General features: G+C 47.5%; 1 protein-coding gene across 1 annotated transcript in view; it reads right to left on the bottom strand.

The window, feature by feature from the left end:
- EDAR (ectodysplasin A receptor) overlaps positions 1 to 22,932 on the bottom strand; it is an 83,960-nt gene that overhangs the window by 24,420 nt on the left and 36,608 nt on the right. The window contains exons 2-4 of the mRNA XM_023751366.1: positions 9,021 to 9,089; positions 8,015 to 8,137; positions 7,592 to 7,773 (exon numbers count right to left, since the gene is read on the bottom strand). Of these exons, the coding sequence (XP_023607134.1) occupies positions 7,592 to 7,773; positions 8,015 to 8,137; positions 9,021 to 9,071 (356 nt within the window). The 5' untranslated portion in view covers positions 9,072 to 9,089. The remainder of the gene's footprint in view (positions 1 to 7,591; positions 7,774 to 8,014; positions 8,138 to 9,020; positions 9,090 to 22,932) is intronic.

Below are 22,932 nucleotides of genomic sequence, written 5' to 3'. Positions count from 1 at the left end.
ACACCCATATCAATTCATGCTGGGGTTGGGACATTTAAAAAAAAAGACAAAGCCTTAACGGTGATGTCTTTCGAGCTTCCTGATGTCAATATACCATGCTGGCTCTCAGAATTCCCTGCCCAGAGCCTGCCACCATGGGCTGCCGTTCTCTGCAGGGCACACCTCCTGGCCTCCCCTCCCAGCCTCACAACTCAGCCTCCTTTCCACCTGCAGGCAGGTTTTGGCACTTCTCTTGGTGTATGCTTGTTTTCCATAAGTATACATTCAGCGATGATCATGGAACCAGTATTGCATTGTGAGAAATCAATTAATAAAGTGAGCTGGTGCCCATGTTCTCCCTTACTACCATTTCAAAAAATGGAAAATCCCTCTGCGCTGTTGAATACTTCCATGGTTGTTTTAAAATCTCTTTTATTAGCCATGCACATCCAGGCCCTGCTGATGGCAGTGGTGAGTGGTAGCATGGAGCAGGACTGTGGGGGGAGTATTCGGACTCTAGCGTCCAGGAGCTGAACCATTATCAGTAACATTATGATCATAATTACCTGCCCTTCCTCAGAGCGTTTTATCCCCAGATTCCTGTGTATCTAAAAACATTAATTAACCAATTTCAAAACATCCCTCAGAGAAGCCAGCACAGCCAGGTTCACAATTAAACCTCTGGAAAAAGCCTCTCTCAAATGCACACCTTGTCCCCTCCAGAAGTCATCTGTGCTGGGAAAGCAGGAAGCCGTAGGGGCCCCCAGCGCACGGGTTCCAGGAGGGGCGTGTCTGCACCAGGAGGGGCGTGGCCTAACCAGGGTGAAGGGCTCTGGACTCCAGGTTGGCCAGGGCAGTCCTCCTGCAGCTTTTTGACATACAGACCCAGAGTTGCCTCTGCGACCTGAGAAGGAATCTATCTGCCAAGAAGGCCTCCTCATGGTTAACTGGGTCCAAATTCATAACAAGAGTCTGGCAGCCATTGCCGACAGAGGCCTCTCACATAGGCTGCCTTTCAGGGGAAAACTGCAGACTGAACCTCCAGTCTCTTCCCGGTGCTCCTGCCTGTTGAGTCCATCCTGGTGAAGGAGTTAGTGGGCTGAGACCTGCCTTGTCCATTTAAAATTTCACAGCTATAACCTAATTTGCATCTTTACTAACCAATCAGAGATGCCCCATAACAACCAATCAGAATACGTGAAGCTGACCAATTAGCACAGTGCTATTTGGACCAGACTGCAAATTTGGATTCCTCATTTGCATAAAAATGGACCAATCAGGGACAAGGGTGGGGATTTTATGAAAATTGGCCTCCTCTTTATCTCAGTGGAGCACAAATTTGGTTTTCACTAGGGGCTGCTTCTCTGGGCTTTGCAAACTGTTTACCTGAATAGTCCCCAGATTGGGGACTACTGTTGGCATTAGATTGGTGGCAGGGAACTTTCGTTGGCACTATCATTAGTTGCTCCTCCTCTCACCTCCACCTCTAGTGCATTCTTCTCCCCCAGATTGTGAATGCCTCTCTTCCTGGCCTGGGAGTCCCTCAGGGCCAGCCTTGTTCATGCCTGCATTCCTAGTACCTTGCGCTAGGTGATGAGGAGGGAAGGTGTTAGGCAAGTATTGATTGGAAGAGACGTGAATGAAACCAAGTTGTTCTCTATAGAATTTCAAAGTGCTAAGACTGACAGAAGTCAAAGGGCATTTTATACACCTTTCCTCATTTTCAAAAAGCTGAACAACAGCTAATCCCATTCTGGTAATAGCCTGGTGCTGAGCTCCATTTTGGATGAAAATCCACAGCTACCTGGGTGGGTATAGGACACTTGGTCTTAGAACTGGGCACCCACTGGGTCCCAGGGGACACCACGCTCTGTGCACACTAGGGGCAACTCCACCTGGGATTAGCCAGCTGCCTTTGCTGGGCACACAGGTACCTCCTTGGGCAGGCCGATGGCTCCCATCCTGAGGGGTCCTCTCTCTCTGACTCCCAGAGGCCCCGATGGCTGCCACTGCACCTCCTGTCCTGGCTGTGTGTCTGCACCAAGCTGTGCAATGTATTCAATAGCTTAGTTGAAGACACAATATGGAAGGGCTATAATTTTTTAAAAAAATGTTGGCTCCAGGAGGTTATAAAATCATGAGTGTCAAATATGTCACACATTTCCTAGCATATATTTCACAGAACATTTTAAAATGTTGGGTTTTTCTCTTTAAGACTAACCTCAACTTCTTGTGTTTAGTTTACCCCCACACCTCTCATTCCCGGCCAGACAGGAGTGGAGACTCATTGTTTAGCTTCTATGAACTTGAAGCTGGGTGCTCATTTAGGGAGCTGTGCCCAGCTAGAGTATTAGGCCCCTTTGTCTTTCTGTGAAGGTCTAATTTCCCACTCTTTGCTCTCTATTTAGACTTTTCCCTGGATCTTCTTTTTTTTTTTCTTCTGCTTTTCTTTAAGGGTTGATTAAGGTGGGTAACCCAAGACAAGACTCAGTTTAAATGTGCCTCTAGAATCTTCTTTGTGTGTAGATTTTCTCCAAAGGTTCCCTTTTCTCAGAGCTCCTGAGCTTGTAATGGATGCCACTGAGCTCTCTGATGCTCCCTTTGCCCTCTACAATGTTGGTATGTAGAAGCAACCACCGTGTCCTTTGCCCCTGTTTTCCAAACATCCTAGAATGCCTTATTTGCAGGGAGTGGACGCGGTGTGGAAGCTAGCCAGCAGGAGTTTCTCCAATGGGTAACATGATGCCCTGGGGGAGGTTATGAAATTTCACCTCTCCTCTCTTCCTCTTCTCAGGTTTTATTCCCTGGTCCTCCCACACAAGTCTTTCTCAACAGGAAAGCCCCACGTACTGCTCATTGTTCAGCCAGTGTCTTAGCCACATACTGATATACAGCAGAGAAAGAATGAGAAGATGGTGCTTGCCAAACCACAAAGGGGGAGCAGGCCAAGGCAACCTGTGGTGTCAGGAAGACAAATAGGAGGCAGTCTGCATCCGCAGCCTGGGGACCACAGGGACTTGGGAATGAAAACAGCCTTTCATGGAGCTGATGGTGCCAACTTGCTAAAACTCCTTGTAATCCTCCTTTGTGCTATAGCCTGAGAGCTTCATTTTGTCTCAAAACCTAGGGCATGTAATAGGAGAGGGGAGGCCTTTGGGATCCCACCCTGATAGAGCATTGTGCTTATTAGAGCCAGGATAAGGAGGTTGGGCCTCGAGATAAAGTAGGGGCCCTCAATTTCCATGGCCTTGGGGTAGGGAGTGATTTATTTGAGGTCATATCACAGAACAGCCAAAATGGAAACTGACTATATTTTCACTTCCGTGGAGTAATGAGAGGTGCACTGAGGCGTGTCCATTGCACAATATCTTTCACACTCAGCCAGTGCTCCCCTCACCTTGTCCCGATGCCGAAGACAAAGTGTAGAGGAAGCAGGTCACTGTTCTCATGGAGCAGGGAGGGAGTCACTCAAGATTGCAGGCTAGGAAGATCCTTGTAAACAGATGCCGGCCTCCCTGCTAATTCCACAGAGGGCTGTCCATATCTTTGAAGCCTTCCAAAGGCAGGGAGCTCACCACCATTCCCCTGTCAAACTGCTTTCTGATAAATGTATTGGTCCCAAACCAACTGTCTTCATTGCCACAGAGCAGCCTTTCTAGTGACGGAGCCAGCACCTGCCCATAGGACAGGTCATTTACTACACTGGTCCCAGGGCTTGTCCCCTCTACGGGAGAGTCTCTGTGGGTCTACGTAAGAATGAAACAGGCTGCTCAATGTGCATACTCACTACCCCTTTTAGAGCATCGGAATATAGTCTGGCTGAGTCTCACAGACACTATGGGTCTGAACCGCAGAGGGTGAGACAGCAATGCTTTGGGGCCAACTCCATCTTGCACCCATTCCTCTCCCTCCTCTATGAAGCTGCCTTATGGGGAAGCCTATCTGGACCAGTCATTCCCACACCATTAATGGGTAGGTGACTTCCAGATGTGGCCTGAGCTGTTTATTTACATACTAGAGGCCTGGTGCATGAAATTTGTGCATGGTAGGGTCCCTAGGACTGGCTGGCAATCAGGGCTGATTGGGGCCTTCTGGCTGCTGGCCAGGGCCTTCCTTCCAGCTGTTAGCCAGGGCCTTCCTTCATTATGCACCACTCCCTGATGCTTAGCGCACATCATAGTGAGCAGCAGAACTCCCAGTCTCCCAGTTGAACTCCCGTTGGGATACTGTGCATATTAGCCTTTTATATATATAGATGTGTTATATATGTTGTTCTGCATGTAACAACCTCAAATTCCACACATACCTCCTCCATCTTTCCTCCACCTCCCCACCAAAATTCTTCCTCCTGTAGTCTACATCTTAGCAAATGGCCTCACTGTCCACACAGCTGGCTGAGACAGACACCTGATAATCCTCTTCAAAATCTCCTTCCCCAAATCCCACATGCACATGGTCTGCAACTCCTGTCTCTGCTGTCTTCCAACAAGCTCTTGAATTTTCCCTCTCCCTCCAACTTCCAGTGCTTTCGCCTTGCCCTGATCCTCACAACTTCCCACGTTATCCCTGTTCCCCAGGCTTCCATCTCTTCCTTGCTCAACAGTGTTTATCTTCACTGCTGCCAAGGGGGTCATCCTAAGGTTGATTATGTCCTACACCAGCTTATACATCTGCATTAGCGTCGAGCTAAATGACTCACGCCCTCAGCATCATTTTCCAGAGTCCTTTCCATCTGGCCTCTCCCCTCACTAGTTCCTCCACACCCACTTGTGTGCCTTTCACTTGGCCCAGGGATGCAGCCCTACGTCCTGTCAGATTGCTCACCCTCTGGGCTTTGGCTGAGCACCTGCACTTGGAGAGCTCTGTTCCACTTCTCAACTCTGTTCCACCCATCCCAGCATCACTCTGAGAAGTCTTCTAAGACCCCTACTGACCCCAATCACAGAAATGGCCCTTCCTGGACTTCTTGAGCACTGGTTTTCTTGTCTCTCTCCTCCACTGGAAAGAGAGGCACTATGTCTTTCCTCTTTGTCTCACTAGTACCTACCTGGTGGACTCCTAATTTAAAGGTTTACTGAAATAAATGCTAGGTTATGAATGTCAGGTCAGATTCTCACACTGACAGGCTTTCAAAATAAGTTGAGGTTTTGCAAAAAGGGTTATTTTCTTCCCAAGGCTGAGCATGGCAAGGGGAGCATGCTTTTCCTCAGCACGTCTATCGTTAATCCATAAAACTCTGCATTTTTTCATGAATTATGTACCCGCAGCAATTAAAAGCAATTGAGAGAAAAGTCCCAGGAATTATAAGTTATCAGAGACTGACTCTAGCCATCTAAAGTCAAGGTCCTTCTGATTTTTCTCATTCAAGCCCAATGTCTGCAGGCCCTCCACAGACGTGTGACCCACTGGGTCAGATGCATCAACTGCTTCTTCATCTTCTTCTTTTTTTAAAAAAATATTTTTTTTATTGATTTCAGAAAGGAAGGGAGAGGGAGAGAGAGAAACATCAATGATGAGAATCATTGATTGGCTGCCTCCTGCACGCCTCCTACTGGGGATCAAGCCCTCAACCCCAGTCCTCAGGCCAACACTCTATCCACTGAGCCAAACCAGCTAGGGCTTGACTGCTTCTTCCAACACTTCTCTCTGGTGGAGCCCCCACAACACAATGATCACAGCAACTAAACTAAAGAAAACCCAGTGAAAGGACTTTTATTTCATCACTAGAGGTCTGGTGCACGAATTCGTGCACCAGTGGGGTTCCTTGGCCTGGCCTGTGGGATTGGGCCAAAACTGGCTCTCTGACATTTCCCGAGGGGTCCTGGATTGTGAGAGGGTGCAGGCCAGGCTGAAGGACCCCAACAGTGCACGATTGGGGCTGGGGAGGGATGCGGGAGGTTGGCCAGCCGGGGAGGGACCAGGGGAGGGCTCCAGGGCGCATCTCACTCAGTCCCGATCTGCTGGACCTCAGCAGCAAGCTAACCTACTGGTTGGAGCATCTGCCCCCTGGTAATCAGTGCATGTCATAGAGAGCAGTTGAGTAGCCTTAGCTTATCATTAGCATATTATGCTTTGATTGGCTGAACGGATGACTGGACGACCAGACACTTAACATATTAGGCTTTTATTATATAGGACTAGAGGCCTGATGCACAAAATTCATGGAAGGGGCTTGGCCCCCGCTGCCACAGTGGCTGCCTCTGCCTCAGCCCCCATTGCCATAGCTTCATCCAGAAGGTTGTCCAGAAGGATGTCTGGTCTAATTAGCATATTATGCTTTTATTATTATATATATTTTCTAAGATAATAGTTTAACATCTTCCTTGGGTATAGCTACCTATTTTTGTGTTTTTTCCTTATTGAAAAGGTTCTGGAATAAAGTTCTCATGATTTCTTTATTCATTTGAAAAATATGTTTGAATCATCCTGTGTCAGGGACAATGTCGGACAATGACGTGGTTGTCCCTGTGGGGTTTGGATAGGCAGGTCTGTAACTCAGGACGTAGGTCTGAACTGATGACAGAAAACTAGGGAGACTGGAGGTGGGGGGTGGGCAAATCACCAGCAGAGAGATGGTGGTGGAAGCCATGGAAATGGATGCTTCTCAGTAACAAATTTGAATTAGGGTTAATTTCTGCGAGTTTAAAATATCTCCTCATTTTAAAGAGTTATTCACTTTCAGTCTATTCCTAAATTGGTGGGACTTTCTGCCTTTTTTATACTTCCTTTTTCTTAGACTAATGCCCAGTGTTCTCATTTGAATGTGTTCTTATTTGCTTCCTCCTCTCAATTCAGCACAGTGAGACGACGTGTAAACAAGCGATTTGTGAAGTACAGAGTACTATTGAGAATGCTGCTGCCTCCATGACCAACACCATGGCCTGCACCCTGGCCAGCTCCATCGCTGCCCCCACCACCTCCATCACCCTTGAGCCATCACCACTCTTGGTGTCCGGGCAGCCCTTGCAAGCATTATGCTGTGTGGCCACCAGAGGGAGGCAGCAGCAACTGCAGAGGCTTGGTGTTTACTGGGGTAGGCTGCACCTCCTTGTCTCAAGCAGAACTTGCTAATGTGTCCTGCCCGCGTGAAGGAAGATTTTTATCCTTCTTTCAGGATAACTGCATTTGCACTTTGCTTTTTTGGGGAAGACTTTTGATACATAACAGAATTGTGGTGGAATTATATACATATTACACTCAAATATTCCTGTCAGTGGCTTTTATCCTCAGTTTTCCTCAGAATACTAAAAGTAATATTCTTGTATGGGATTTTAGTGTTTTTTCCCAAAGCATTCCACATGTGTTATCTCATTGTAAGTAGTCAGCAAATTTGTTTGATTTGAGAAGTCGGAAGAGCTGACTGATGTTGGCTTAAAGAACACAGAAACTGAGCCTGGGCAAGCTGCCTGCTCAGGAAAGGTGGCAGGACTCACCATCCTTATTCCAGATACGTGACCTCCTCTCTGCATGTCGCCCCTGGTAGAACAGGGCAGACAGCAGGAGTGACGCTGCACTGCAGCCTGAGGTGCTCATGTTCTCAGCGGGCTTCTCAGAGATACACAGAGGTTTCTGAGAGCGTGTCCTGGGTGCAGTTTGGAGCACCCATGCTTACCCAGGGAGACAAGGCCCACACTCAGCGTCATTCTCCATGTCCCCTGGCATCAGCACGGTGGCCCGGAAGAAGCCCTCGCAGTCTTTGTGGCGCCTGCATATCTGGTAGCCTCCTTTGGAAAACTTCTCTGCTGGGCAGGGGATGCAGCCATAATCCTCATCTTTGGTGCCGTAGCCACAGGACTGGCCGAGGAAGAGGACAGAGGACATAGGTGAGTCCAGGGCCACACCTGCCAGGACCAAACCTACAGTCTTTGGGCACACCATGTGCATGGGCGCACAGGCCCATCAGGCACAGGGTGCCCCGGGTGCACCGGACACTGATTTAGCTAGGGAGCCACATGCAGAGCAACACTAAGTATGGTGACAATACCCCATGAAGGTCTCGGGGGCTGTGGTCTGGCAGCCAGGCAGGGGGTCTTACCAGGTATGGCTCCTCTCCCGGCCCACACTGGGGACACTCATGGCACAACCCTGTGGTCTGGTTGTAGTACTCATTCTCGCCGCAGTTGTTGTATTCTGCTCTGGCTGAGCACATCAGAGACACCTGCCACAAGAAAGGGGTCATTTGGCCTTCATGCCTCCTTGAAGACACACAGTTACTCAGTTACTCGGGGTCAGTGGCCAGACAGCCCCAAGGCTGGGTGAGGAAGGGCTGGTGGTGGGAGCCTGCTCAGTCCGTTAGTGCTCATTCAGTGCCCCATCCCCAGGAACTTAGCTGATAAACTGGGCAGGCCACCCTGCTTCCACTGTCTGGCCTCACTCCTGCCTCCCCCTGTCCCACACCCATCCCACCTTGGAGGCCTGATCCAAACTCGCTTCCCCCATGAAAACTTTCTTCCATTCTTTCCAAAGTCATGAATGAGGCAGCTCCTGCCCCAAGCCTCTAGCACAGCAGGTTTCTCAGTCACATGTGCCTCTTCTCCTCCCCTGAGGGCTCCTGGTAAAGGCTTGGATCTTTCTTAATTGTATGGTCCACAGGTGTGGCTCGTCACACAGGCATGTGTATATCACAATGTAAATAAGCATTTAAGGACATTTCTATCCATGAAATCCTATAAAAGAAGCCACCCAGCTGATCGATGTTTCTAACTCTCTATCTCTCTCCCTTCCTCTCTGTAAAAAATCAATAAAATATATTAAAAAAAAAAAAGAAAAAAAAAAAAAAGAAGCCACCAACCAGGGAAGTCTAGTTTAAACCCTGGGTGCTGTTCAGTGTGTTGCAGGCATTACCTTTTTGCATCCTCAGAAGAACTCAGTGAAGATGATGCTATTGTTGTTCCCATTTTACAGCCATGTAAACTGAGGCTTAAGAGCCCAAGGAACCTGCCCAAGGAAGTGTGGCTGGTGAAGGACACAGCTTGGAGGGGGCTCCCACTGGAATCTCTGCCAAGCCTGCGCAGTGCTGGCAGGTGTCCTGACCCACTTACCACCAGGACAGGGAGCCAGGGCATCGGTCTGTAGTCTCCCACGTGGGCCATCCTCTCCCATAGGTTCACCTGAAAGATATACCTCATCAGCAGCAGTGCCTGCAGGGCCTGAGGCTGCTCCAGTTGCCTTCATTGTATCCCACTGGGTCAGAGGGACCTCCCAAAAACAGAGTGAGGAACGGATAGGCCCCAAAGAAAAGGCAGATTTAAGCTGAGTGTCAGGCCCCTTGGACTGACTCCGCCACTGTCCTCCCAGCATCACCTCATCCCGGGAAAGAGCTCCAGAGAGGTGGGACCAGAGCACAATGCAGGCCACAGCTGAAGCGGCACTGACCAGCTTTCACCTGCTGGAGAGTCTGAAGACCCTGGTGAGCGTGCTCCAGGCTAGTGCTGATCCCCTGGCTGCAGGGGAGACCCGGAGACAGTGCCAGGGATCAGACAGCCCTCCCCACCCAACTTCCTGCTTTCCCAGCCCCTCATAAGGTTCGTCCCTCTCTCTGTGAAGAATGGGTCATCTGTCAAAGTGAGAGAATGAATCAGTCCAACCACTTAACTCTACAGTTGAGGCAATTGAAGTCCAGGAGGCTAGTGACTTGCCTAAGGTCACCTGCTAATGGACAGAGGATGCCAGCTCTACTAAACTGATGCACTGCTTTGAAGGAGGAGGTGTTATTTTTCACTTTCAGAATGGGAGACCTGTGTTTCCAACTCAAAGCACTTGTACCCAGGAGCCCACTATACAAAGAGAAACACTGTGCTCATGTGAGCACCTATATTCCCCAGTTGCCACACGCTGGGTCACTGTTTCTTTGACAGAGGGGATGAATTAGTGACAAAACAGCTGAGTTATGTGAGGAACCTTCAGAATCACCCGCCGCCTCAGACAATGTGTCATCCTATGAATCCCCTTGTTCTCAGTGAGCCATTTGGTCATGGAAACCCAGAATCCCCAAATACCACCCCGAAATGACTATACAGGAACACAAAGCAGGAAATGATAAATGGGAAATCTATTATTATTATTATTATTATTATTTTGGAGAAAACACCTGAACTCTGTCTTTACAATACAATATCCTAAAGGCATTAGGGAGAAAAGCAGCCAAAAGATTATTTATTGGAAATAGGAAGTTAAGTTTGAGATAGGAGGAGGGCGTGTCAATCTGGTTTGCATTCTATATAGGTTATTAGCTCTTCAGCAGCAGAATCCGGAGAGGCAGAGGATGTGGAGGAAGGGAGCCCTCCTTCACTGCTGGTGGGATGCAGAGTGGTGCAGCCACTGTGGAAAACAGTGTGGAGGGAGGTTCATAAAAAAATTAAAAATGGAACTGCCTTTTGACCCAGCGATTCCACTTCTGGGAATATAGTCTAAGAAACCCAAAACATTAATTTGAAAGAATATATACATCCCCATGTTCACTGCAGCATTATTTAGCCAAGATCTGGAACTGTCCAAGTGCCCATCAATAGGCAAGTTGATAAAGAAGCCGTGGAACATGTATGCAGTGGAATATTACTCAGCCATAAAAAAGAATAAAACTTTACTGTGGGAAACTGCCTATTGTCTTCTCTGGCAGAGAGGTATGGACAAGGAACCCGAATGCTGGTGACCCTTGAAGCCCTGGCAAAAATCAGGGCTATGTACCCACTGTTTAGTCGAGACAATGGTAGCTGAATCAACTTCCCCACCAGATAGTCATGTAAATCCTTACTGATAAGATAGTCTGCCTGTTACTGGAACTTGCCTGCCTAAGGGCTATGGGTGTATTCCAAACTGAATAAAAGGATGGCAAGGCCGGAGCACAAGCGGAGTCCATCCTCTTGGAATGGGCTCTCGCCTGGCCCCCCAATTTTCAAATTATTATTTCTTATCTCGTCTCTTTCATCTTCCAGAGCCTGAACCCTGAACCATGCGGGATGTGGGACATTCACACTTTACCATTTGCGACAGCATGGATGGACCTAGAGGGTATTATGCTAAGTGAAATAAACCAGACAAAGACAAATACTTTATAATTTCACTTATATGTGGAATCTAAAGAACAAAATAAAATGACAAACAAAAGAGAAACAGACTCATAGATACAGAGAACAGACAGACAGCTGTCAGAGGAGAGTGTTGTTGGGGAGCTGGGTGAAATAGGTGAAGGGATTGGCAGTACAAATTGGTAGGTACAGAATAGTCACAGAGATTTAGAGTACAGCATAGGGAATATGGTTCATAATATCATGATCACTACATATGGGGACAGGTGGGTACTTGAAATATTGGGGGGGGGGGGATCACTTTGTAAAGTTTATGATTACCTAACCCCTTTGCTGTATATCTGAAATTATTACAGAACTAGAGACCTGGTGCATGGATTTGTGCACTGGTGGGTCCCTCAGCCTGGCCTGCGCCCTCTCGCAATTTGGGATCCCCTGGGGGATATCGGAGTGCTCAATGTGGCAAGTGGCTGGGGAGGAGCCCGAGCCGAGGCCGGGTGCCACTTCTGCGCATCCCGGCCCCGCTGTGCCTGCTGCCGCCGTGGTAGCTGTGCTCATCAGCTGTGAGCCTGGCTTCTGGCTGAGTGGCGCTACTGCTGTGGGAGCGCACTGACCACCAGGGGGCAGCTCCTATGCTGAGTGTCTTCCCCCTGGTGGTCAGTGCGTGTCATAGCAACCAGTAGGCTTTTATATCCCATCTAATAAAGAGGGGATATGCAAATTGACTATCATGCTGTCACAAAGATGGTGGCACCCATAGCCACAAGATGGCGGCACCCAGTCCCCTTAGCCCCACCAGAGTCCTCCAGTCCTTTCAGCCCTGTCGGGGTGGGGGGTGGTAGGCACGCAGTGTGGCCAGACCCGCCTCAGCCCCCCAGCTGCCCAGGGCTGCCTGAGGCTCAGGTAACCAGGGATGGCCAAGGCTTGTGCTGCCGACAGTGGCAGCAGCAGAGGTGTGATGGGGCGTCACCTTCCCCTGATCACCAGGTTGCCTCCTGCCCCTGAGGGCTCCTGGACTGTGAGAGGGGGCAGGCCGGGCTGAGGGATCCCTCCTCCAGTGCATGAATTTTCATGCACCGGGCCTCTAGTATATAAATAATATTGAATGTATAAAAATAGATTTTATTTTAATAAGTGATAGTGTTGAACAAATTATTACAGACTCTAAAAGCCACATGAAAAAAAATCCAGAGAGGCAATAAAGAGCAAGGAAAACCAAAATTTTGGATATTTCTATTCACATTTTATCTTTAAATATATATATATATTTTTATTGATTTCAAAGAGGAAGGGAGAGGGAGAGAGAGATAGTAACATCAATGATGAGAGAGAATCATTGATCGGTTGCCTCCTGCACGCCACCTTCTGGAGGTTGAGCCCACAACCCGGGCATGTGCCCTTGACCAGAATAGAACTTGGGACCCTTCAGTCCACAGGCCGAAGCTCTATCCACTGAGAAAACTGGCTAGGGCCACATTTTATCTTTTTATTTGACTCTACCTTTCTTGTCAGTTTTTATTTTTCTACATATTAACTAGTGGTAATAGCAATTGTTTCTGAAGTACTATAGACAGCCATGGCCTAAGAATATTCCCTAAACACCAAATTATTATTACTGTTTGTCAGCCTCAGTCGGGGCTTTATAGAATACGAATTTCATCACTAAGTAGGTGCACATGCATTTGTGCATCGAGCTTCACCCCCTCACATAGTGGGACTATTTTAAGGTGCCGACTCACTGTTCTGTAGTGAATCCAGAGGCAAGAAGAATAGCTGGGTTTGGGGGTGACAGGGCAAGCTGAAAGTATTTCTTTCCAAACATATCCGAGCTGATGAGAGCAGAGAAATGAGACAAGGAGATAAGGGAGAAGCCGGCACAGTGGCCTCTTGACAGAAAGTAAGAATCTTTTATTTCTTCTTATTTAGGAAATAACTCGTTCACCTGTTGCTAAGAGCAGAGGACAGAGCAGTGACCTGAGGGAACTCAGTGCCACTTTTAGTTCCCAGACAGAACATGCTTGCCACAAAATTTCATGTTTATATATTGACATGAGTTCTAAAAAATTTTCATTTTGTCATTTAAATCAATGCATTTTAGTGAAAATAACTTTCCCATTTCACCCTGAGAATGCTGTCCATCAATTTTGATGAGGCAATAAAAAGGGACTTTTTGAAGCTTCACCAGGCTCCTCACTTCTGGTATCTCAGTCACACCACCTTTGCTCAGCAGCACAACCACAGCAACAACATCATACACAAGTACTAAGACCTTCTACTAGAACCCCAACATGTCAGCAAAATACACCATTAATCTGATAGTGCAGATATCCTGGCAGCAAAGGAAGTTGAAGGAGATAAACCATTTATTGGCACTGGAATTAATAGATGCTAAAGTAGCTACAAAGCTGTGGCAAGCAATGAAGCAAGAAGGATCTAGAAATGATCACTATTATTATTTGCTCCTGAGGGGCCCTCAGAGGGCTTGCTGCTCTCTGAGAATCGTCACCCTGGGTGATTGAGAGGCCTCCTACATGGTGGCGGAGGCCGGGCGAGGGGCTTGCTGAGACAGTTGTCTGAAAGGAAAGGTGAGGTGAGGGCAGGTGGAGGGCACACAGCTCTTCAATGCTCATCTCCCATCCCACCCCGCAACATGCTCTACCTCCATGCCTCTCTGCAGTCTCGAGCCTGGGGAGAAGCGATGAGGGAGGCAGCTGTGTGTGGCCTTCGCACTCCAGGCTCTCAGGCAGCCTAGAGCTTTAGGCAGATGCTGGCGATGAAGGTGGTTGACTCATTTCTGTGCCATCGAACAGCATGGTCGCACCACCTGAGTCAGAGCTATGGCAGAAGCAGCAGTGAGGTCTGCTATGCACACTGTAACATGTAATGTGCTACACGCCATGGCTCACATGTGCAAGGCACGTCCCAGTGGGAAATGGCTCACGATGACTAAAGTGGAGCTCTCAGTCTGCACGTCTGCTCAGAACCAATGGTTTATTGTTCTTGTTAATGGCACACATTTTATATTTTTATTGCTAAGAATATAAAGAACAATCAGCTTATGGAGGTATAATTAAATCATAAAAAAATGCACACATTTCCAGTGTACAGGTCGGTGGCTGTGGTTATATACGCACCACAGAACTAGCACCCAGTCTCACAGAGAACATCCCTGACCTTCCGCAGTCTTCTCATTCCCCTATGCCAGTGATGGCGAACCTTTTGAGCTCGGCGTGTCAGCATTTTGAAAAACCCTAACTTAACTCTGGTGCCATGTCACATGTAGAAATTTTTTGATATTTGCAACCATAGTAAAACAAAGACTTATATTTTTGATATTTATTTTATATACTTAAATGCCATTTAACAAAGAAAAATCAACCAAAAAAATGAGTTCGCGTGTCAGAGGTTCGCCATCACTGCGCTATGCCAACACCCTGCCTGCCAAGCCAATTCTAACCACCAGGCATTAGTTCTGCATGTTCCAGCTCTCACATGAACATGAATACCTATGGCCCATTCATGCTGGGAGAACCAGCAGTTCTGCTGTATTGCTGAATAGTATTTCATGTGGTTGATACACCACAATGTTTATCCATTCACCCATTCAATTTCTATTTGCTAAACTTAGATTTAAAAAAAAATTTTTTTATTGTTTCCCGGACTTTGGGCAGTCCTGACCTCACATTTGACATAGGGACTAGACTATCAGACAGGTTCCCGAGGGAGCTGCTTCTGGGCCTTCGTCCAGGGAGGTCTGTGGACACTCTCAGGAGAGGACCTAGGGGTGGAGCCACCTTTGTTTGCGTCCAGTCATCAGAGCAATTCAGGAGTCACCAGCCTGGATGCAGCTGTTCCCTTGGGAAGGCGAAAGGCATCCTTTCCAAACCCCTCGTTGGCTTCCCTGCTGGTGGTTACCATGGAGATGCTACTAGAATCCCAAATTCTGAGGATCCACAAATAAAACCTGCACCCTAGCCCCACACCAACAGTGAGTATGGTTAAAAGGGAAGGGTCGAAGAGGAAGAAAAACAAGAGCATTTGCCCAGAGCTAACCCCTGTGATGCTCTTCAAAAATTCACTTCAAAATGATTGTTAGTGTATTGAAAACAACAGCTGTTCATCATAGTAAATAATCATCCTCAACAAAATTCTTCTGTCCTGAGATGTTTTATGCTGATGGAATCGGCTCAGAGGAGAGGGCGCACTGTGCATTCTTGTGGTCCTCACTGCCAAGGACTCTGTGGTCCTGGGGCCTGTGCCCTGCTCCCAGCCTGGGGGTGAATGTGTGTTCAGGGCTAGGGGGTAGATATGGATTTATCAGGATAGCTGGCAGAACTCTGCTACAAAGAGAGGCCTCTCCACTCAGAAGTTTCCTGCCAGCTGAGGAGCGCAGTGTGTGTCCCTTACTGATGAGAACCTGGGAGTCCTGAGAGAAATGTCATTGGATTTCTTCAGGCATCTGTGTTTGGGGAGTGGAGCCATCTAGTGTTTGCTGCAGATGATTGTCCTCTCAGCCATGGAGAGTATTTATGGAGGGTACACCAAGGGCCTGGCCCTGTTCATGCACACATTATTTTTATTTTTAATTGATTTCAGAGAGGAGGGGAAAGGGAGAGAGAGATAGAGACATCAATGGTGAGAGAATCATTGATCGGCTGCCTCCTTCATGCCTCCTACTGGGGATCAAGCCCGAAACCCAGGCATGTGCCCTGACCTGGAATTGAACTGTGACCTCCTGGTTCATAGGTCGACCCTCAATCAAGGAGCCACACGGGCTGGGCCATGCACACATTCTTGTGTTTAGAGGTAGGTCAATGGTGGCTTGGAGAAGTGGAGTGACTTGCCTGAGGCCACACAGACCCAGATCTACTCCACCTTCTACCATTCTACTTAGCCTCAGGAGCAAGGGTCCCAAGAGTGACAGAGAAAGGCTGGGGACCACTGGGAGTGGAGAGAGTGAGAGGGTCAATTCAGCAAAGAGGCCAGGTCAGTGCAATGTGGACTTGGTTTCACCTAACTTCTGCAGACCGGTGAGAATGGGACAGTTCTTCACAAGGCAAGATGAAGCCCAAGAAACCAGGGATGGCAGGAGTCAGTGTAACCTCCCCACCCCCACCCACCTTTAGAATTTTCGGAAGCCATTTGGTCCCAGCGGATTCCTGTTTTCTCCTCTCCCCTTTCAACACCACACCAGATCCGTGGATGCTTAACTCCCAGGCATAACTGTGTTAGTCTGGACTCCCATGAAGAGGTCTTGCCCTGAGAACTTAGAGGTGGGGCACGGAGAAAACTTAAGAGCAGCAACAAAGATGTCTCCATGAGCCCAGTCTTGTAGATCTGAGTGGGTAGGATTTTGTTTGTTTGTTCATGGCCTTATGGATTGTCTCCTTGCTCTTAATCCTGGGATTAGACCACCTCAGCCCCAGCCCTTGGGTCTCACTGACGTGGAAATACCCAGCGCAGATGGCATTTCGTCAGGCAGGTGACCCGGGTGATGCAGGGCTATAAATAACCATTAAATGTCCCGTTTGGAGAGGCCCATTTCCCCCTTTGAATTCAAGTCCCAGCATGAAGTAAGTAACAGATTGGATCCTTCCTGTCAGATGCAGGGTCTTGTTCGACCGGTTTGAAAGAAGATTCATTTTTCAGGCTCTCTTTTCAACTACAGCAACAGGAAAGCATTGAGGAGGGCGAGTTTAGGAAAGGCACCTTGTGGGTTCATCAAGAACACCTGAGACACACCTGCTCCCATGAACCAGGGGGGAAACCAAGAAGAGCTGATATTCCTCAGTGCTTAGGGATCATTTGGGCAGAGATTAAAACTGTAATTAATGTGATGCAGATTGCACTGCAATCACACATGTTCATTTCCCCACCCTGTGCCTTCTTTCAAGCAGGAGCTGAAGGCAGTTCTGAAGCCCTGAGCACTGTTTTAAAAAGACCGAAAGTGTGGCATTACCAGACCAGACAGGCAGCAGCTAGCCGGGGTGCTCCAGAATCAACATGAGAGTCGCCACACATTTGGGAATGCTGGCTTCTGAGCTCATCCTGACTTCTGAACGAACTTTTCAGAGCAAAGACTATGGTGTGTTTTCCTTGGCTGGTGTGTGAATAGGAGCAGGAGTCGCACTTGGCACTGTCTGGGGTGCTGGTGTCTGCTCTCCAGGCTGTGGGAGGCGGATCCGAGGGTGAGCACGCCTTCCTCCGCAGCTGCCCTCTGCGCCCCAGCATGTCACAGGCTGAGCAGGATTGGGCTGTGCACCCTCCCTGCCCTGGGCTGAGCACGAGCAGCAAAGGCTGTGTCCACCACAGGGGACACTTTTCTCATCTGCACAACAGCTGAGCAGAGATGAACGAAGGCGCTGAGACCACTGGCCTTGAGTGAGCCACTCCAGCTCACCGTGTTTCAGGGCCCCTGCTTGCTCATTTCCCTGAGGGCAGGACGAGGTGGATGGACGTGGAAGTGTTTTGAATGTAGACTGCGGTTATTCAGGAGTGTGCACGAGCAGTTACTACCCAGCCACGCAGGAGCAAACACTCCTCTGTTCGGCAGGAATGATATTTTCTGAGTAAATTTAAAACAGTCTGATTGTAACTGAAAGGGTGTTGGGCATGGAGCCCAGGCTGCTGCCTTTAACCTGAAGAGGCGGCTATTCTCGGTGTGGCTGCGTAGGGGTTCCTGGATTGATGGTGGGCTCCTTTAAAGCAGACTTCTTATGCAGGAACTTACTTCTTCATGTTTCCTCACTCAGTGTGGGGACAGGATGTGCCCAGCTGGCTGGCCCTCCTCGTGGCTCAGTTGCTGTGTCAACGGGGAGCCAGGTCCTGCTAGTGTTCCCACTGTGTGGATGGAGAAACCGTGGCATCCCGCTGGAATGGACCTTCCTGAGGTCACAGAGTCAAGGAGAGTAGCCCAGCCAAACACTTGGGTGCAGAGGTCAAGCTCTTAACCTCCAAGCCAGAGCGTGGTCCCGCCTGGGGGAGCCTCTGTGCTCTAGGACAGGAGCTGAGTATGCGCAGTGTCCCTGCCATTCGCAGCCTTGACCTTTCCCACCAGAGAGAGAGGCGAGTGCTTCCAGGACCACCACGTTATACCAGTTGGGTGATTTTGGAAAATTGCACCATGCCCTCTGGTTTGCATTAGTACAGTCTGGGGCTTTCTGACCCTGGAAAATCCTAGGAAGTTGTGACTGTGTATGTAGTGCTGCCTGTTGTGAGGATCTCACCTCTGTGCCCGGGGAGTAGAGGTATAGAGGGAGACAAGCAGCTGCGTGGCCATCAGCCTAGTCGGTGTTTGTGGCTGAGCCCCTCTCCTGTGGCACTCCCCAAAATTCTCCTGCTTTAGCAGGACACTCTGTTTATTTGAGGGGCCAATAAGGAAAGCCATGCCAATGAATCCGAGTACATAACATTTAAGGACACCTTTATGAGGTGTTTCATTATATATTTGACTACTCTAGCAGTTTAAATGCCATTTATTCCTATGCCAAGAGCCCTAAGATAATGCCAAAGTATTTGGAACTAGCGTATGCTGGTATTAAAATAAAAAATACATTTAAAGCCCAGAAACCTGTTAATTAGAAAGAACTATTAAGTTCTTAAAAAGGGAAAATGTCTCTGTGCTTTAAGGGGAGCTAATTAGAGGTCTGGGTAGAATGAATACAATTTGGTTTATTTGGACTGCCAGTGTTTTAAATATCAACCACCAGGAATGTTAGGGAAAAAATGGAAAAATAATTTAAAAGTAAAAATACAGCTAACATATTTATTTTAAAACGCCATGGATATCAAATGGATAAACAAAAGAGGCATGTAATGGAAGGAAATTCTGACACGGGGCTACAGCAGGGATGAGCCTTGAAGCTGTTGCGCTAAGTGAAATAAGCCAGACATGAATGGACAAACACCATATGATTCTACTTTTAAATTCAGAGAGACAAAAATTCATAGTGATAGGTGGTGGCCAGGGGCTGGCAGAGAGTAGACGGGAGTTACTGTCTAATGGGCAGAGTTTAGTTGGAGATGACAAGAGTTCTGGGGATGGATGATGGCACAACAATGTGAATGCACTAAATGCCCCTGAATAGTGCACTTCAAAAGGGTTAAGATGGTAAATGGTTTATGTACATTTTAAAATATATTTTTATTGACTTCAGAGAGGAAGGGAGAGGGAGAGAAAGACAGAAACATCAATGCTGAGAGAGAATCATTGATTGGCTGCCTTCAGCACACTCCCCTCTGGGGATTGAGCCTGTAACCCGGGCAGGTGCCCTGACTGGGAATTGAACTGTGACCTCCTGGTTCATAGGTTGACGCTCAACCAATGAACCACACTGGCCAGGAAGTTATTTACATTTTACCACAATAAATGCCATCAATATCATAGGAACAAAGGGTAATTTAACTTTATTAGTAAGTGGCCATTCTATTCCTTAAACCTAAATTGGCTAACACCCAAAGGTGGGTAAGATGGTAGAATATATATGTACTAGAGGCCTGGTGCACGAAATTCATGCACAAGGGGGATGTCCCCTCAGCCCAGCCTGCATCCTCTCCAATACGGGACTCCTTGGGGGATGTCCGACTGCCAGACAGACATCCCTCTCACAATCCTGGACCGTTGGCTCCTAATCGCTCCTAATCGCTCACCTGCCTGCCTGCCTGGTTGCCCCTAAATGCCCCCCCCCTCCTGCCGGCCTGATAGCCCCTCACTGCCTCTGAGTGCTGGCCTGATCACCCCTAACTGCCCTCCCCGCTGGCCTGGTCACCCCTTACTGCACCCCCTGCCCTGGCCTGGTCACCCCCAACTGCCCCCCTGCCAGCCTGGTCACCCCTCATAGTCCCCCCGCCAGCCTGGTCACCCCACGCAGCCTGCTGTTCAGTCCTTTGGTCGTCCCTCACTAACCCCCCTGCCGCCCTGGTCGTAGGCAGCCATCTTGTGAGAGCGTGAGGGTTAATTTGCATATTACCTCTTTATTATATAGGATTGAAGACATTAAGGGAGAGTTATCATTGTGTCCAGGCTCCTAGGCCCGGCCATTGGGGGCCATGCCTAGGTGCTCCAGTGCTCAGGCACATGGGGGGAACAAGGCAAGAAAGGCCGACAGGCTGCAACAGGTCCTGGGCCCATGACTAGGCTTCCCTTTGTGAATTTTGATGTTAATTTTGAATCAAATGGGAATGGTTCTGTTTTAGCTGGGAATTCATGTATTTCTTGGAATTATGTCCTCTAGTGCCCGGATTTTTCCTGTGAAGATTTTTCTTCATGCTGGGCTTGGACATTCCTTTGGACCCTTCATCCTCACTCAGATAAGCACACCTTCTGTTTTGAGCCTTTGTCCACCACAAGCCTGGAATTGCCCAACTCTGCAGAGCCTTTCTTTAGGAAAACAGATTGGAACAAAAAATTGTCCAACTTTGGTGCTTGACACCTATAAAAAGCCCACACTTTAAATAATGCTCCTAACTAATTGGTTGTGTGATTTAAGTTGGAGGTTTGTACTGTTGACAATGAATGATTCAAAAGGGGAGAAAACCAAATGTGCTGAGGAGGGTCTGGCAGGGGTTTCAAAACGCTCTTCTCGCCTCAGCCTTCTTTTAAAGTTGTGTAATGTGAAACACCTGCAAGGCACCTACCCAAACATGGGGTTACACTTATGGCAAAAGCAGCAGCAATTTACCCAGATAACTGACTCTCAAAGGCAGAGTGGCCAGGTTTCCAGCTCACACCGTCACCTTAATCAAATGGAAACGTCAGGCCCTCCGTGCTCATTTTCTCTCATGTCCTGTGAGCCCGAATTCCTACTCAAGACTTTGACCCATGCTTTAGTTGGAAGCCCTCCATGAAAATGAACCATTTCTTTGCAAAATTTTAAGCCTCTCAGGAGATAGTCAGAAACTAACATTCATGAAGGAAAATACAAAGTGAATAGGAAGGGCGCCCTCTGGGGTCAGAGATAAGACTAAGATTTAGCACTGACCCTTCAGGGTGAAGGAATCAGCCACTTCGGGAGGCTTGCCAAATGTTTGGTGTCTCTGAGGACACACCAGCCCCTCCCCCCCTGGCAATCCTCCACACCCTGGTAAAATGTTCTCGAGTAACTCCAGGCTATGAGGAGCAGTCATGGTACAAAATGGACCTGGGCATTACCCAACATTCCCAAAGTATACTAAAATTTTCAAATATACTAAAAAAGTTTTTATGTATTATAAAGTAAAACTGGTGGGAATGTAAAATGGGCAGAGTATTGAGGGTCTCCCCAAAAATTAAAAATAAAACTACCATATGACCCAGCAATTCCACTTCTGGGTATTTATCTGAAGGAAATGATAACACTAATTTGAAAAGATATCTGCACTCTCCATGGTCACTGCAGCATCATCTACAATAGCCAAGACATGGAAGTAACTTACATATCCATCAATGGATGAATAAAGAAAATATGGTATATATACAGAACAGAACACTATTCAGCCATAAAAAAGAAGAAAATCCTGCCATTTGCAACAACATGGAAAGACCTTGAAGTAAAATGAATCAGACAAAGAAAAAAAATACATTATGACCTCACTTACATATGAAACTCAGAAACAGAGAACAGATTGGTTAATGCCAGAGGCAAGGAATGGAGAGTGGGCAAAATGGGGTACAAACTTTATGTTATAAAATAAATAAGTCCAGGGGATATAATATATAGCATGGTGACTATAGTCAATAAACACTATTTTATATTTGAAAGTTGCTAAGAGAATAGATCTTAAAAGTTCTCATCACAAGATAAGACAAGACAAAAAGCAATTCTTTCTTCTTCTTCTTCTTCTTCTTCTTCTTCTTCTTCTTCTTCTTCTTCTTCTTCTTCTTCTCCTCCTCCTCCTCCTCCTCCTCCTCCTCCTCCTCCTCCTCCTCCTCCTTCTTCTTCTTCTTCTTCTTTTAAGATCTTCCCTGGGATCACCCCTAAAATCTCCACCCTTAAAGCCCTTAGGATGGAGGACCCAGAGTGCACCCTCACCTTTGCCTTTGCCTTTGCCTTTTGCCTTTGCTCCCTTGCCCCTTCCCCCTCCTTGCAGGTGGGTTACCATTACCTTCCTCCCAAACTCCAAGGGCCCTTCCTTTACCTCTAAATCTTGTTTCCTCAGCCCATTTCTTCTACAAATTACTTCTACCTCTAATTTTATAAATTTATGTTTCCTTATAGTTTGGGTCTTGGCTCTGAATTCTTTCCTAGCCAGAACTCAAGTAATTGAAGTTCCTGAACCCAGGTCTGGTCTGACCCCACCAGTCTAATACCTGGTGCCATTCTCACGCCCACACAAGACAAGTCCAGGTGATTTTGAGACTTTCATTAAAGTCGGAGACAGTGAAACAAGGAAGGGCCTAGGATAGTAGAAGCAACAGGAAAGGGACTAGGTGGAGAAATGATCCTAGGCTGGGCTGCTTTGGCTCACTGAGAAGTTGGAGAAAAAGGGGTCAGGGGACTAGCCCAGGATGAGCTGCTGCTGCCTATTGTTCCCTGGTTGCAAGCCTCATGGGGGTCCCTTAGAGTTTAGGAGATGCATGCCTATTGGGGAAGAAATGGAGGAATGGAAAGGTGTGGTTTAGACATGTGCCCAGAAGGGAGAGAGTCACAAAAAGCAATTCTATGTGGTGCTGGATGTTAACTAGACTTATTGTGGGATCATTTTGCAACATATACAAATATCAAATTATTATATTGTACATCTTAAATTAATATAATGTTATATGACAATTATTATCTCAAAAATACTTAAAAAATACAATTGTCTTGGAGGGAATTATTCCCCAAAGATACTATTTTTAAAGTAGAGCTCTCTACTACATTTCTTTCATGTGCTATGTACTTATTTTCATCAATGTAAGAAGTAACAAAACTCTTTATTAGAGATACACCAAGGACTTCACACATAC

Source organism: Myotis lucifugus, unplaced genomic scaffold, assembly GCF_000147115.1.
Source record: "Myotis lucifugus unplaced genomic scaffold, Myoluc2.0 scaffold_21, whole genome shotgun sequence".
Lineage (NCBI taxonomy): Eukaryota > Metazoa > Chordata > Mammalia > Chiroptera > Vespertilionidae > Myotis > Myotis lucifugus.
This window is presented reverse-complemented; position numbering and strand designations above follow the sequence as displayed.